General features: G+C 48.0%; 1 protein-coding gene across 1 annotated transcript in view; it reads left to right on the top strand.

The window, feature by feature from the left end:
- Positions 1 to 4,224: 4,224 nt before the first annotated feature.
- Positions 4,225 to 12,898, top strand: part of TCF20 (transcription factor 20) — a gene marked incomplete at both ends in the record, with an annotated part of 100,769 nt that continues 92,095 nt past the window's right edge. The window contains one exon of the mRNA XM_079549449.1: positions 4,225 to 4,326. Within this exon, the coding sequence (XP_079405575.1) occupies positions 4,225 to 4,326 (102 nt within the window). The remainder of the gene's footprint in view (positions 4,327 to 12,898) is intronic.

Genomic DNA, 12,898 nt, shown 5'->3' with positions numbered 1-12,898 from the left:
CCTGAAACTAATTGTTAAATTTGTAATGGAAACAGACATTTCTGAGCACAGTGATGAAGGCAGCCATCTTGTTGGATAATAAGAGTCCAATTTAAAAAGAGAAACAACTATTATTGAAATCCTGCAGCACTGCTCATATTTTTGTCTGGTTTGGGTCTGTTCAGCTTGAATGTCAGCCTTTACCTTCATGGCTGCCTTCACTCCTGAGTTCAGGTGGATAGACCCTAATTATAGGTCAAACTTTATGCTTTATGCTTATTGGCAAACAAATCTATTGCTGGCTTTCTGGCTCAGCCCCATCTTTTGTGCTGGCACCACATTGTCACGTAGCTGAGGGTGGGTTCTGTTGCAGTCTGGCTGCTGGCTCTGTCCAGAAGGGGAGATTGAGCTGTGCTCTTGTGCCGCTCCGATGTGCATGAGTTCAGCATGTGCAGCTTTTGGAAAATGGACTTGGTGAAAAATGTATGTGCATTTAAAAGAAAGAAAAAAAAAAAAAAAAGCACAGCAAAAAAACATGAATAGTTTTCTCCTGGGATAGAGAACTGAACCTGCTCACCAGGTTCAGGCTAGTACCAGTGCTGCTGCACGGGAGGGGTGAGGTTTGTGTTGCCAGAAGTGAAAGGTGGGGAATGAAGGAAAGGTGGAAATGGGGCCCCCCTTTTTTGGCAGTGGTGAACTGTTAGTCTCCTTCAGTTGTAACGTGAAACCTCGCCCTCAGCCTTCATTCTCAGCTCCCTCCCTTCCCTCGCTCCTCTCATTCTTTCCCCAGGATCAGCTCATGTGTGCTTCCAGATGCTGATCCCATTTCCAAGCCGTACTTTCAAAAGGGAAAGGGAAGAGGTTGAGTTTCACCACCTCATCAGGAAGACAGCCTGTTGCTATTAGGGTATTTGCTAATAACTTGAGCCTGAGGATGTTAAATGGCTTAAGGAGCAGTAGCCGTATCTCTGCCTCAGGCAAGGACAGCTGTGGGCATTACCACATATGGGAATGGTGGCACGTGGGGCTGAGTTTGGTGCTGAGTTTGGACCGGGGGGTCCTCGAGGTTTGGAGTGAAGGACAAGAGCAGGGTGATGTCTGGGTCCCCCTTTGGTGGGAGTAGCAGCAGCACAGCATGCAGCCAAGATGCAGAGGTAGGGCAGCAGACCAAACTCTTTGGCAAACGACCAAGGGACCTTGCTTCCACTGAATGGCATGAACGGCGTTTCAGCTTCACTCTGCTTTTGTAGACCAGCGTCTCTGTGCCATTCCTTGCTGGTGGCAGGAAGAGGCACGTGCAGCCTGATGAGATGCACACCCACGTGTGCACTTAGCAGGGGCACGGCATGGGTCAGAGTGTGCATTTAGGAGATGGGATGGAGACGTCTCTTGGCCCTCAGTGATTGCTTTACAACTACTGGAGCAGATCCTGTGCTGCCTACTGAGTTTTATAAAGCACGGGGGTGAAGATGATGTCACCAGGGGGTTGTTTGCCAAAAGCAGCAGGGTGTGGGGAGCCTTTGTGTGCTTGGGCTGACTGAGTGGCCATACCTGGTGGGAAGGGCAGGTGGCAATTGGTGTGCGGCACGAATTGGAGATGTTTGTGCAGCTGTTTTCAAATAACAGTAGGGAGAGGTGGGGGAATTTGCTCCAATTTGAGAGTTGTTAAGAGATGTTTATCCTCCTGCTCTTTTTTTTTTTTTTCTTTTTTAAACATTTAAGCTTAAATTCTTTTTGTTGGTATTTGAAGACATTATGGGAAGAGAGGGATTATTGTGGGGCTGCGTTGCTTTACAGGGTAAGATTATACACGGGGTGGCTGTTACAGTGGATTTGTGTTCCGGCAGTGGAGTGCATGAAGGAAAGAACTGGTGTATTGATATTAAATATTGGTGCCACTGGATATGCTGAGCACAAAGTGGCTTTGTTTTCAGGGATATGTTTTTATAAATCTGACACGCTTATAAGCCAGCTGCGCTATTGAAGACAAAAAGAAACACCCCCCGTTTATAAGAGAGGGGCAGTATAGAAAATGCTGTAAGTAATCTCAGAGAGAGGTATGGTTTTCCTCCATCCCCTGCACTTGTTTGCAGGCCTGGGGCAGGTGTTGGAAAAGGAGCTGGCGTGGCCAGGGTCCATCCGGGAGCTGCTACTGCTTTGCCTGATGCTGTGGGCGTCAGTTGGGGGTCACATGCAGGTGCATGAGCTGCTGTTGGCTTCATCTCCTGTGCTGCTCAACCTGGCTCATGGTCTTGGGTGTTACTGGGGCCCTCTGCACAGCTGTGGCAGTCGCTCCGGTACCGGCATGTGACGGCATTGCAGCTGGCTCCAGAAAATGTCCCATTTGCCTTGCAGAGGGCAAAGGAATGGAGGGAGAGCGCAGGGCCCTGTTTGGAGTCGCTGTGTCCTCAGGCTGGAAGTGCTGAGGGCGTGTTAGAGTTCATATGCCGGGCTGCAGTAATCACACAGCTCTGGGAGAGCAGGGGGAGAAGAGCATGTGAGGGTCACTTCCGACAGATTAGTGAAGGACGGGTATTGCGGTGCCAGCAGAAGACATCCTTCTGTGGAGGTTCCCAGCCAGGAAATACCTAAAAAAGCTCTCCCTGAGGGTGAGAGGAAAGCCCAATAGGTCTGTGCAGTAATTAATTGCCCAGATACCGCTGCAGGAGCAGCTTGCAGAAGGGAGTGAAGAGGGGGAAATGGGAATTTCCTGATTCTCGTAGCAAAGCTTTGACTGCAGAAGGATTTTCAGACACAATGAGTGGAAAGAAGAGCTAAGATTAATAGGTAGTCCCATCTTCTTTTGCACTGCCTGCTCCTGGATAGTGTTAGTTGAGCATTGGTTGAATCAGCACGGAGCATGCTTGGGAACTGAAAGCATTAAGCATAAAGAAGGAGTGAATCTGATTAGCTCTGCTCTTCGTGCATTAAGCAGAAAGACCGACTGAAACGTGATTGCAAACAGATAATAGCAGTGTGCTCATGCAGCACACCACGACCCAGCGCATGGGGTGATGGATCCAACCATGTGATGGAGTTGTTCCTTGTAATTGAAGGCACTTGTTGTTCTGCTGAGGTTTCTGTCGCGTTTTCTCATTGCCCTGTTGTTTGCTGATTGCCATTTGGACTTGATGATCCCTGTGAGTCCATCCCAAGTCTGTGACAGCTCAGCCCTGCAGTGCGTGCCCTGCTGAGTGCTCCGTGTGCTGCCCATGGCTTCCCCAGCCCAAGGGCTGGCAGGAAGGGGCGCTGAGGCCAGAGAGCCCTTGCTATTTCTGCTGGCCCCTTGCTGCCTGCAGGTGACCAGATGCACTTTCCGATGGCCTCCAGCTGCGTGGATGGGTGGCTGCCAGCAGCACATGGTGCGGGTGGGAGGAGGAGGTGTTGATAGTCAGGAAAAATGCTCTGGGTAGCACAGAGGGTAATGAACATCTCCTCTCACCGCTCTCCCCATGCATCAAAGCGCACTTTAAAAAAAAAAAAAAAACGTGTTCATCTTTGACCCCCATTAATGGCTGGCTCGGGCTGTATGAGAGTTTTACGAGGCTGCTGCTGCTCCCACAGAGTTTAATTATTTAGTGTGTGAGGTAAAGGCTGGTGCCTGCTGAATCCCAGGGTTCAAGCCCTGCTGACCGGCCCGTGGGGTTGGTTACAGGCGCAGTCGGGCTGGGCGTGAAGCCGTGTGCTACAGGGATCCTGGTGGGACCCTGGGCTGCAGCCGCACAGCCCCCAGCAGGGCTGAGCATGTCATCCTCTTGCCATCGCTGCTCTATGCGAGCTCTGTGCCCTGACCTTCAAGGGCTTGATGGCCTGAGAGAGCCCCAGCTGCTCTGCTGCTACCTCCTCCTGCGTGCTGGATGTGCTTCTTTTCTGCTCAGCGTGGGCCTGTGCCCACCCTTGGGGTGTGCCAGTGGGCTCGATGCACTGTCCCCATTCACCCTGTTCTAGTTCTTCCCACTCCTCTGCCTCATCCCTTTCCTTTTCTGTGGGACTGATGTTCCAAGCTGTGTCGGGAGATGGGGTTGGGCTAAGGTGACAGAGGGAGGGTGGAGGGGTGGAAGGGGATTCCACTGGTAGATGGCACTTTGTGCCACCAACTTATTCTTTAATTTCTGATTATTATGGGCCTAGCTAAATCAGCTGGATCTGCTAGTCAAATGCCAGGTGCTCTGTATCCTATCTCCATATTCTACTCTGTTTTTCTATTTTTTTTTTCCCTGAAAATTAATAGGATTCTGCCCATTGATGATTAAAACATCGCCTGGAGTTTGGGAATGGATCAGATGCGTCAGTCAAATGCTACCACATTGCACCCAAAGAGAGGAATGCCATCCAGCTGGGGGTAGGGTCTGCTTTTTCTTTCCCCCCGTTGGTGTGTAGACTTACTAAAAACCTTCCTGTTTTGGTTAATGCAAGAATTTGTGCTAGAAAATACTAGCTTTCAAAATGGATTACTTTATTGTTTGAGGAATTGCCTGCTTTCTTCTCTTTTTGGTATGGAGCTATGTTGTGCTTGTTATATTCAAAATGTTATTAATAAGCTTGAGTCTTTGTGGGGTTTTGGCAAAGAAAACGTTTCAGTAACTATTTCAAGTATTTGGGGAGGGAATTTTGCTGTTTTAAATGCAAAGTGAATTTATTCTTGATGGCTAAAAAAGACAAAAATCATTGAAGTTGTTTTCTGAAATGTCAAAGTTCCGTTCATTTATCTCAGTTCTGGAAATCGATGTGAAATGGCCCAAACTTGCAACAGGGGAGAAGAGGAAAAATGATCAGTAGGAAGCCACCTTTTTTTATATAAATACTGCTTTACAGGTTTTTGGCTGCTGCGGCAGCAGGTATAGCACGAAACCTGGAAGGAGATAAAAGGTCTGGGAGAACGCAAAGCCGGAGCCTCGTGCTCTTCCAGCGCAGGTTGCTGCCCGAAGTGGCTTTTTGGCTGCCAGCCATGTGCTAGTGCCCATTATCCCGGCTGGCGCGGGTTCGGCTGCCTCAGCAGAGGAGCTGCAGAGACAAAACACGGCTCCAGCTCTCAGAAGCAGGGTGGGCTTCCCAGGTTGGGGAGGAGACGCGTGTGAGGGTTCGCATCTGGAAAAAATGCTGCTCCCGTGGTGCTCGCTTGAAATCCAGAGTTGCTGATGTTTCACGTTGCTTTCCCGTTCTCGTTGAAATTGCTTTATGCCTTGAAAAGGAAGGGTCTTAAAACTGAGGGTTTTGATGGAGCTTGCTGCAGAGTGATTCTTTTCTCCTCGGTATGCAAGCTTCCTGAATGAATGATTTTGAAGTGAAGTAATATTCCCCTGCAGGGCCTGCCTCTCTCAAGTCTTTAGACTGTCACAGCAACAGCACGACTACTAGTGCAATATTAATAATTTATGTGTGTCCCTCATTTTGGACCGTTGTCAGTCATTTCAGCCTCGGCAGGCTGGGAGAGATGAGAAAAGCACATCTACGCTTTGCTGCGATTCTCTCTGCATATCTTCTCCGGGTAGGCAAAGGCTTTCAGTCTCCAGAGGGCATCTATCTGGAATCTTTTAGCAGTGCTAAATTTACAGAAATAATACCAGAAAATAGCCTGTCGGTGTCTCGTTTCAGCGATCTCTGTGCACAGCTGTACTGCTTACATTGGACTCTGCAGCAAGGGTGGTTCAGATGGTGGTGAGCTCTGCCTGCCTGTAGAAGGTGAGGGAGGGGTGAGCCCTTTGTGGGTCCCTCCTGGGCGATGGGCCCAGACAGGTTTTACTTCTGTGCTGCAAGCAGCTTTCTTCAGAGTTGAGCTTTGTGCCCTTGATTCTCTCCCTCAGCCTGTTTTCAGAAGGAGGGAGATAGATGGTCAGAAGGTTTGTGCAGTGCCAAGGTGTTCTTTCTTGCTTGAGGTAAGAAGCAGAAGCTCTGAACGCAATGAAAACAGCTCTTCAGAAATAAGGCTGATGGAGGGATGTCACTGGAGAACTCAGCTGGTTTACGTACAAAGTGTTGGTGCGCCTGTGCTTGTGCTGAATTCTGGAGCTTGGCTTTGCAATGGTCCACAGGGAGCTTCTCCTTCATGTCCCGTTGGAAGCACCATGCTGTGTTGCTTTGAAGGTGCAGTGAGCATGAACTGGTTGGCATGTTTCAGAAGTACGTTTGCAGGTACCGAGCAGCTTGAGCCAGAGCAGCCCACGCGGAGTGATATGTAGTGAGTGGATCAGTCCTTGGCAAGGAATGAGAGCTCTAGCTCTGATCTGCTGCTGGTGATCCAAGGTGGTTCAAGTGCAGAGAATGGGGGTTTCGTGCTGTTGGCAATACGTGGATGGATGGGTGAACGGGTGGATGGACAGGACTTTCTAGTAGAGAATGTTCTGCAGAGAATTTGAGTTGTATTTGAAGCCTGACAGTTTGGCTGTTGAAAGACAGATTTCTAGAATAATTGTTTTGGGGGAAATTAATGTTTCTTTAAAACTGGATTACATTGTTTCAAATTCTGTTTTTGAACATCTTGGCTTGGAAGATTTGGCTCAAAAATTGCTGCATGTGTGCAGAAGGATCTGCAGAAAGATTAATGGATAAGAAGAAACTTGGTCTAATTGTTTTGTGTTGCATTCATTAAAGTATTTTCATTTGAGATTTGATTTTTATTTTTTTTTTTTTTGCCATGATTTGTACCTTTGTAGCTCAAGGCACAAATCCTCTCAGATTCTCTGTATTGTTAAGTCTTCCTGAGAGCTTGTATGTGCAGTTTGAAGGGGAGGGGGGAAGATGTAACTAAGTTAAGATTTCTTGAACCTAAATTATAATATGTAAATCCCAGATTCAGTTGGCTTGGCTGCTGGTGAATGGTTATAGCTCAGAAAGCAACTGAGGTGCCATCTTGGACTTCAGATTGCTTGGTTGCAGCAGTGAGAATTGTTTTTCTTTTGCAGCTGATAAGGGGCTGGAGCCTTACTCCTGAGCCTACACGTGTGCACTTCATTAAATATACACATGCATTTGTAACAAAGGACTTCCTGCAAAGCAGCGCTGATTTCTTCTGCAAAACAGAAAGGATTGGGAAGCTGAATGGAAGACTCTTTTTTTTTTTTTCTTTTTTTTTTTTCTCCTCCTCTTTACAAGAAGTTACTTTAAATAGGAGCCGTTCAGCAGGTTGCAACCAGAATTCTATAATAAGATCTCCGTTCGCTCTCCCTACTTTTTCACATGCAAAGTTGTGGCGGTAATTATATGACAGCTGCCCTCTTGGCTGACATGCAGCAGATTGAACTGGGGATCTCCAGAGCTAAAAGTGTGAGCTGCTACTCTGTGAGCTAGAGCTCCATAGCTGGAGGCTGTAATGATCTATATCCTTCATGACTGAGCATAGAAGGGAGCTGCAAAAAGCATTCGCTGAGTTATGGTGAATACATGGTACTCCCAGGGTGTACTGAACCTTTCTTTGAGTGGTTTGTGATAATTGTACAAACCGTTGTCAACTTAGGGGCGCTTTAAAATGACACTCCATTTTGAAGCCTTTCTACCTTAAATTAAATGACTTTGCTATAGCACGTTAGTCAGGCTCAGGCGTTTGCTGCTGTGTGTGTGCCTTGTGCTGAGTGCAGGAGACCCTGATATTGTAGAGGTTCTTGAGCACTAATGCAACATAAATAATTGCTAACGATTCTGAGCGCAAAGTGAACAAATCCACAGCTCTGGTGGCGTTGAAACAAGTTCACCTTTAGGCTTCACCGTAACAATGCGTTTGCCATAGATGGCACAGTGGGAGCTTTGTCAAAACAAAGAAAAGGAAAAGCTGGAATTGATGGAATCTTTCCTGTTCCCCGAGGACCAGGAAAACCCGAGCAGTGCCAAAGTGTGTCAAGCTGAGGAAAAATCAATGGAAGCAGAACCATATGGAGCTCCACAAGTAGTGTCAGCCGTGGGCAGCTTCTGTAACCACTGTGTTGGGAGACGGAAGGAAGCGTGTTACAAGCGGAGAGATTCATTTTGAACTTGGGAGGTTCTTCATGCCTCCTTCCCTGCCCCCCTAACAAAAAACAACGAAGAAGATAGGTGTCTGCTAACCTTAAATGGGGCAAAACACATATTCCTGTAGAACTATGCAGTTCAAAACCAAGCTAATCTTTCCATTTTTAAAAATATAGAAAATGGACAGTTAGAAGGAGGTCATTAAACATGAAGTCAACGCAAAGACAGTCTTAAAGATCGAAAGCACTAAAGCCAGCCCAGAGTGTCAGAAACTTACATAGTAGCAGCTATACTATTAACAGACATGCTCTCTGCTGTAAATTAAGATCACCTCCATATGTACCAGGCCATGCCCAGTTTCATGAGTGTGGCCGTGCCAAATCATGATTAGTTAAATTAACCCCCCTCCACTTGAGTTGAATCCTCCACTGCCTTTCTCTGTATGCCCAGAGGGTTTGCAGAATGGCCTCTTTCCTCCCTTTCCACATCACATGCCTGTCCTGTCCCACTGCTGCCATCCCATCCGTTGTACCTCAGTGACCTGATGTGGTCTCACCGTCCCTGTGAGCACATGGAATGACCCAGGTTAAACAGCATGGTTTGTGGTGAGGGGGAATGTTGGTGGGTGCTGCCCTTGCCAGGCTGTCCTGCCAGCCCTGTGTGCTGAGTGCTGCCGCCTGCCTTGTCACTCCTCACGGAGTCGGTGGAATGAGGCTTGCCCCGCTTCCCCTGGGAGCCCGTTCTGTGGTCTAATAGACTTTACTGTCAGGAAATGTTTCTTGATTGTGCCTTAATCATGGGTGTCAACCCCCTGATCCCCGAGATGACCTTAGCCTGCATCACTTTGAGCTCTGTTCCCACGCACACTGCCTGCAGCCTTCCCAGTGTCTCCTCCTGCACGCGTTGTTTTGGCAGCAGGCAGCGGTGCCTTGGCTCCAGCCCCGCAGTCCAAACACTGCTCCTGGAGGCAGGCACGGGGCTGGGAGCCCACATCAAGGGCCTGGGTCGTGATGCAGGGCATGCTAGTCACTTGGAGCAAGCTGTCTAGAATCCAGGCTGCTGGCAAGCCAGCAAGTAGAGGCTGATGCAGCATTCATGTGCATGTCTACCTTGGATGGAGCCAAGTCCAAGGAATCTGTTACAACACAGCTATCCCCTGACCTAATTACATTGCTGTTAACACACACGTTGTTTCCCACGTGTAGACCACTTGCTGCCTTCCAAGCCTTTTCTCTTTCTTTGTTGCCACTTCCTGAACTCCCTCAGTCCCTCATCTGCCCTTGCCAAGATAGGATGAGTAAAGAAGAGGCGAATACATCTGATTTATATCACATCACTGTGATATCGGGGCTATTTCTGCTCTGTCCCTAGTACTGTCAGACACTTTGCTTACTCTCCTATCTGTCTTTGTGATATCAGTGGACCTTATTATGTGATGTGTGTGTCTTTTACAGAATGGACGTAATTACTCCAGAGCTGGAGGGTGCATGAACTGTGCAGATGATGACCTGTTGAAGCGTTTACAGCTGCAACAGTTAGGAGCACCAGAGATCAGGAATAGCTTCTTTTACGCTTCCCTGGTGCCTTCCTCTGCAACTGGGCTGGACCCTGGGTGTCACCATCCTGTCTTTTGGTCACCTTGTTCGTGTTCTGTTTGTGAGCCATATTGTCTTCATGGCTGCCTTCTGCTCCTAACCGCTCTGCCAGGAGTTAATTCTGTGGTATCTGTGGTCAGTCCCCACTCCTCAGCTGCTTTGGTCCTCATCCTCCTTACTCCTCAGAGATCCTTGTCCACCTTCTGTCAGTGCCTTATCATCATTTCTGCACAGCTCGGCCTTTCTTCACTCTTCTGCTCTCTTCTCAAGGGAGAGCGTTTTCACTTTCCCCATTCCCAATAGGAAACATATTTAAGTCTCACCTAGAGACTTGTAAAATGCGACCACACCAGACTTCATTTTTACATCCCATTTGCCTTGGGTCACCTCTTTCCAGTTAGCCATGTGGGGGCCTGGGACTGGCTGGAGCACGTGTGTGTCAGGGTGTGTGAGGCCATGCCTGTTGGGCAGCCTCCGAAGCGTGGAATCGCCTCACTTATCCCTGAGCCTTATAAGCATGAGGGAATGCTGCTACCCTGCTGGGAAATGCAGGATGACCCCAGGTGCCAGCTTGAAACCCCACGTGTCCCTGACCAGCTCCGTAGGATGCATTCATCCTATCCCATCCCTGCCTGCCTCACCCATCCGCATGCTCCCAGCTCTGTGTTGCCCTGGGTTTAATTTTTGTTTAAGATCTTCGCTCCTTTAATGACAGCGGGAGCCGAGGGCTGTTCTCTGTGGGGGCTGTGTTGCACGGCTGTGCTCAAGGTAATGAGACTTGATGAAAACCTCTTGTTATTGTGGCAAGATTTCTCCCTTCTCTGCATTTAAGAAAAGGGGAGGGGGGAAGAAAAGAAAAAGTGACAGCCCCTGCTGGGTATGTTAATATATTTTTAATGGCTTGCATGCGGCTAGCTGAAGACTTATTTGTCCAGCCCGCAAAGGAAACAGAGCGTGCGGTGTTCTCTGCACCCTTGGCTGCGCGTAGCCCGGGGAGGTGGCAGTGGGGGGCTGAGGGGAAATGTCACCAAAATCCTGATGGCACAGATGAGATCTGCTGGGGGAGAGGCAGAGAGAGAGAAGGTTGATCCCAGGTACCTTCTCCCCAGCTCCTCCCCAGGTCTTGCCTGGGTTCTTGTTTCCTTCAAGGACCTGTGGGGTGTGATGGAAACCAACCCACTACCATCCCACTGTTGATGCATTGTGCCTTCCTGGGGGCAGCTTCACTGCTTATTCCTGAGGCAGTATCCTGGCAGGGTCAGAGCTACATTTCTGCCTTTATTTAGTTTTTAAATTGAAAGTTTGACTTCCTATTTGATTTTGGTGCCAGGGGATGGAGCTAGACTGGGAACTCTAGGGACATCCTTTGTAGCCGGCCCCTGCCAACGTGCCAGATTGCTGACTGTGAGCCAGACTGTCCCCTCTGATTGTAAGCAGCACAAAAACAGTTTGTGGGGCATTTCTCTGAGGATACCGATTGTTCCTTTGCATTACAGAGGACTGGAAACACATATGGTGAGTCGGCAGTATCGGGCTTTGGGGGGACAGCAACTTGTTAGCCACGCTGACCGAATTGTTTTGCTCATCTGAGCATACCTTTATTTAGGTTTCAATGAACCTTCAGATGCTTTGGTGAAAACCACTTTAGTGGTGAAGTAGTCCTGTTAGGAATGTGTTTGTGTCAGTCTGTCCACACTGGCTTTCACTGCTGTCTTCCCCACCTGCTTAAAGTACTGCAGCGTGGCCTTCCTGTGTGCCCCTTGCAGGCAGGACCTCGCTTTTGCTGAGTGTCCGCTGCTTTCATAACGCGGTTTTGCAGCTGAGCTGAAGCCGCTGACAGCATCATGACTTATCCGAGAGCATGAGTGATTGTGAATTGGCACAAAACCAAACCAGAGACCCGCCAGGCTCCCCGTCCTGTAAATCTGGATTGCTGAAGCCCTGCTTTCCTCAAGTAGCCAACAATAACAGGCAGCTCATACGGCCACATCGTATTAGTTTTACTTAGGCCTCTTGGACCGATAGTGTGATTATAAAACAATTGGGAGGCTTTTGTTTGTCTCCTTAAGCATACTTTCTAGTATTGCATCCAGATTAGTTTTAAAGATGACCCAAAGAGAGTTTGTTTTACACTGGGCTCGAACCAATTTATCTCCCTCCTCCCAACCCTGCCATGATGAATTTAAAAAATCATCAAACCTGATAAATCTAAGTCTTCAATAGATGTGTGCTCAGTGTTTTTTTGTTGTTGTTGTTTTCTTTGGCTTAGTTAGAGAACTGCTGCTGAAGTGTAACGAAGGTTTCTGTGAGCTTTAATACTTTAATTGTAGGTAAGAGGGTTTTGAGTCTATTGGCTATCTTGAGATCGAAATAACTGAATAAGTGGAAGTCTTAGTATAGATGCTAGTAAAAGTGAATGAAGACCAACCAGAATTTGACATGGGCTAAGTAAAATCCCACTTCATTTTAGCATCTTTCAGTTTCTCACTGTTTAGGAGGATGTCATTTTCTTGGTCCTCTGATTGTCAGCGTTTTTCAGCCTAGAAAGACTTGGATCCTCAGAGGAGGAAGGCAGGGGAGGTGCCCCAAACCAGAGCCAGATGTGCCCCAAACCAAAACAAACAAACCGAGTCACATATACCCTTTATCTATTTTTAATTTTTAAGATTATTTTAAGGTCGTCTCCATCAGTCTCCTGACACCGTAACATCCCCTATGCTAAGATACATTGGCACAACCCTGTTTTTTCATAGCTTTATAGGTGCTGGGCTGTGCAGTACTACTAGATCAGAGCTGAACGCTCTAATGTGGTTTCACAGAAAGGAGTCATTGGTGAGGGTCTCAGAAGATCCCGGAGTATCTCACTGGTGTTGTACTCAGGGTAACGAGGTGGGCACGCTATTACTGGGAGGGGAAAGAGTCTCCTGACTGCTCTTCTCAGTTTTATTACATGGGAAAATGAGGACACAAACCTGGAGAAAGATCTTTGCTGGTAGGGTGACATTGTCAAAGTAAAGATTGGATTTTAAGCAGGCACTTCCTTGCATTCCTGAATAGTGTGCTGAACTATAAAACTTAAATTTAAGAAATCACCTTGGTCTCCCATTTGTAGCCAGAGGGGATGGCCTCAAGCATCAGGTATGAATTACCTATGCGCCCCGATGAAACCACAGCTTTGAATCCCGGCAGGCCTGACTTAGCCCTGTATGCCGTGATCGATAAATTGACTTCCATGCAGCTTATTATGTGGGGCTCTTTCAGATGTGACCTTATTAAAACCTGGAGTCCTCTCTGGACATCCGCAATCCCATGGCTGTTTCCCTAAGTACAGAGGAGGGTGTTGCTACAGCATCCTTTCCCCCCAAACCTCTGCTGAGAGGGGT

The sequence above is a fragment of the Tetrao urogallus genome (assembly GCF_951394365.1).
Source record: "Tetrao urogallus genome assembly, chromosome: 1".
NCBI lineage: Eukaryota > Metazoa > Chordata > Aves > Galliformes > Phasianidae > Tetrao > Tetrao urogallus.
The sequence above is the reverse complement of the archived record's forward strand: the minus strand, read 5'-3'. Positions and strand labels throughout refer to the sequence as shown.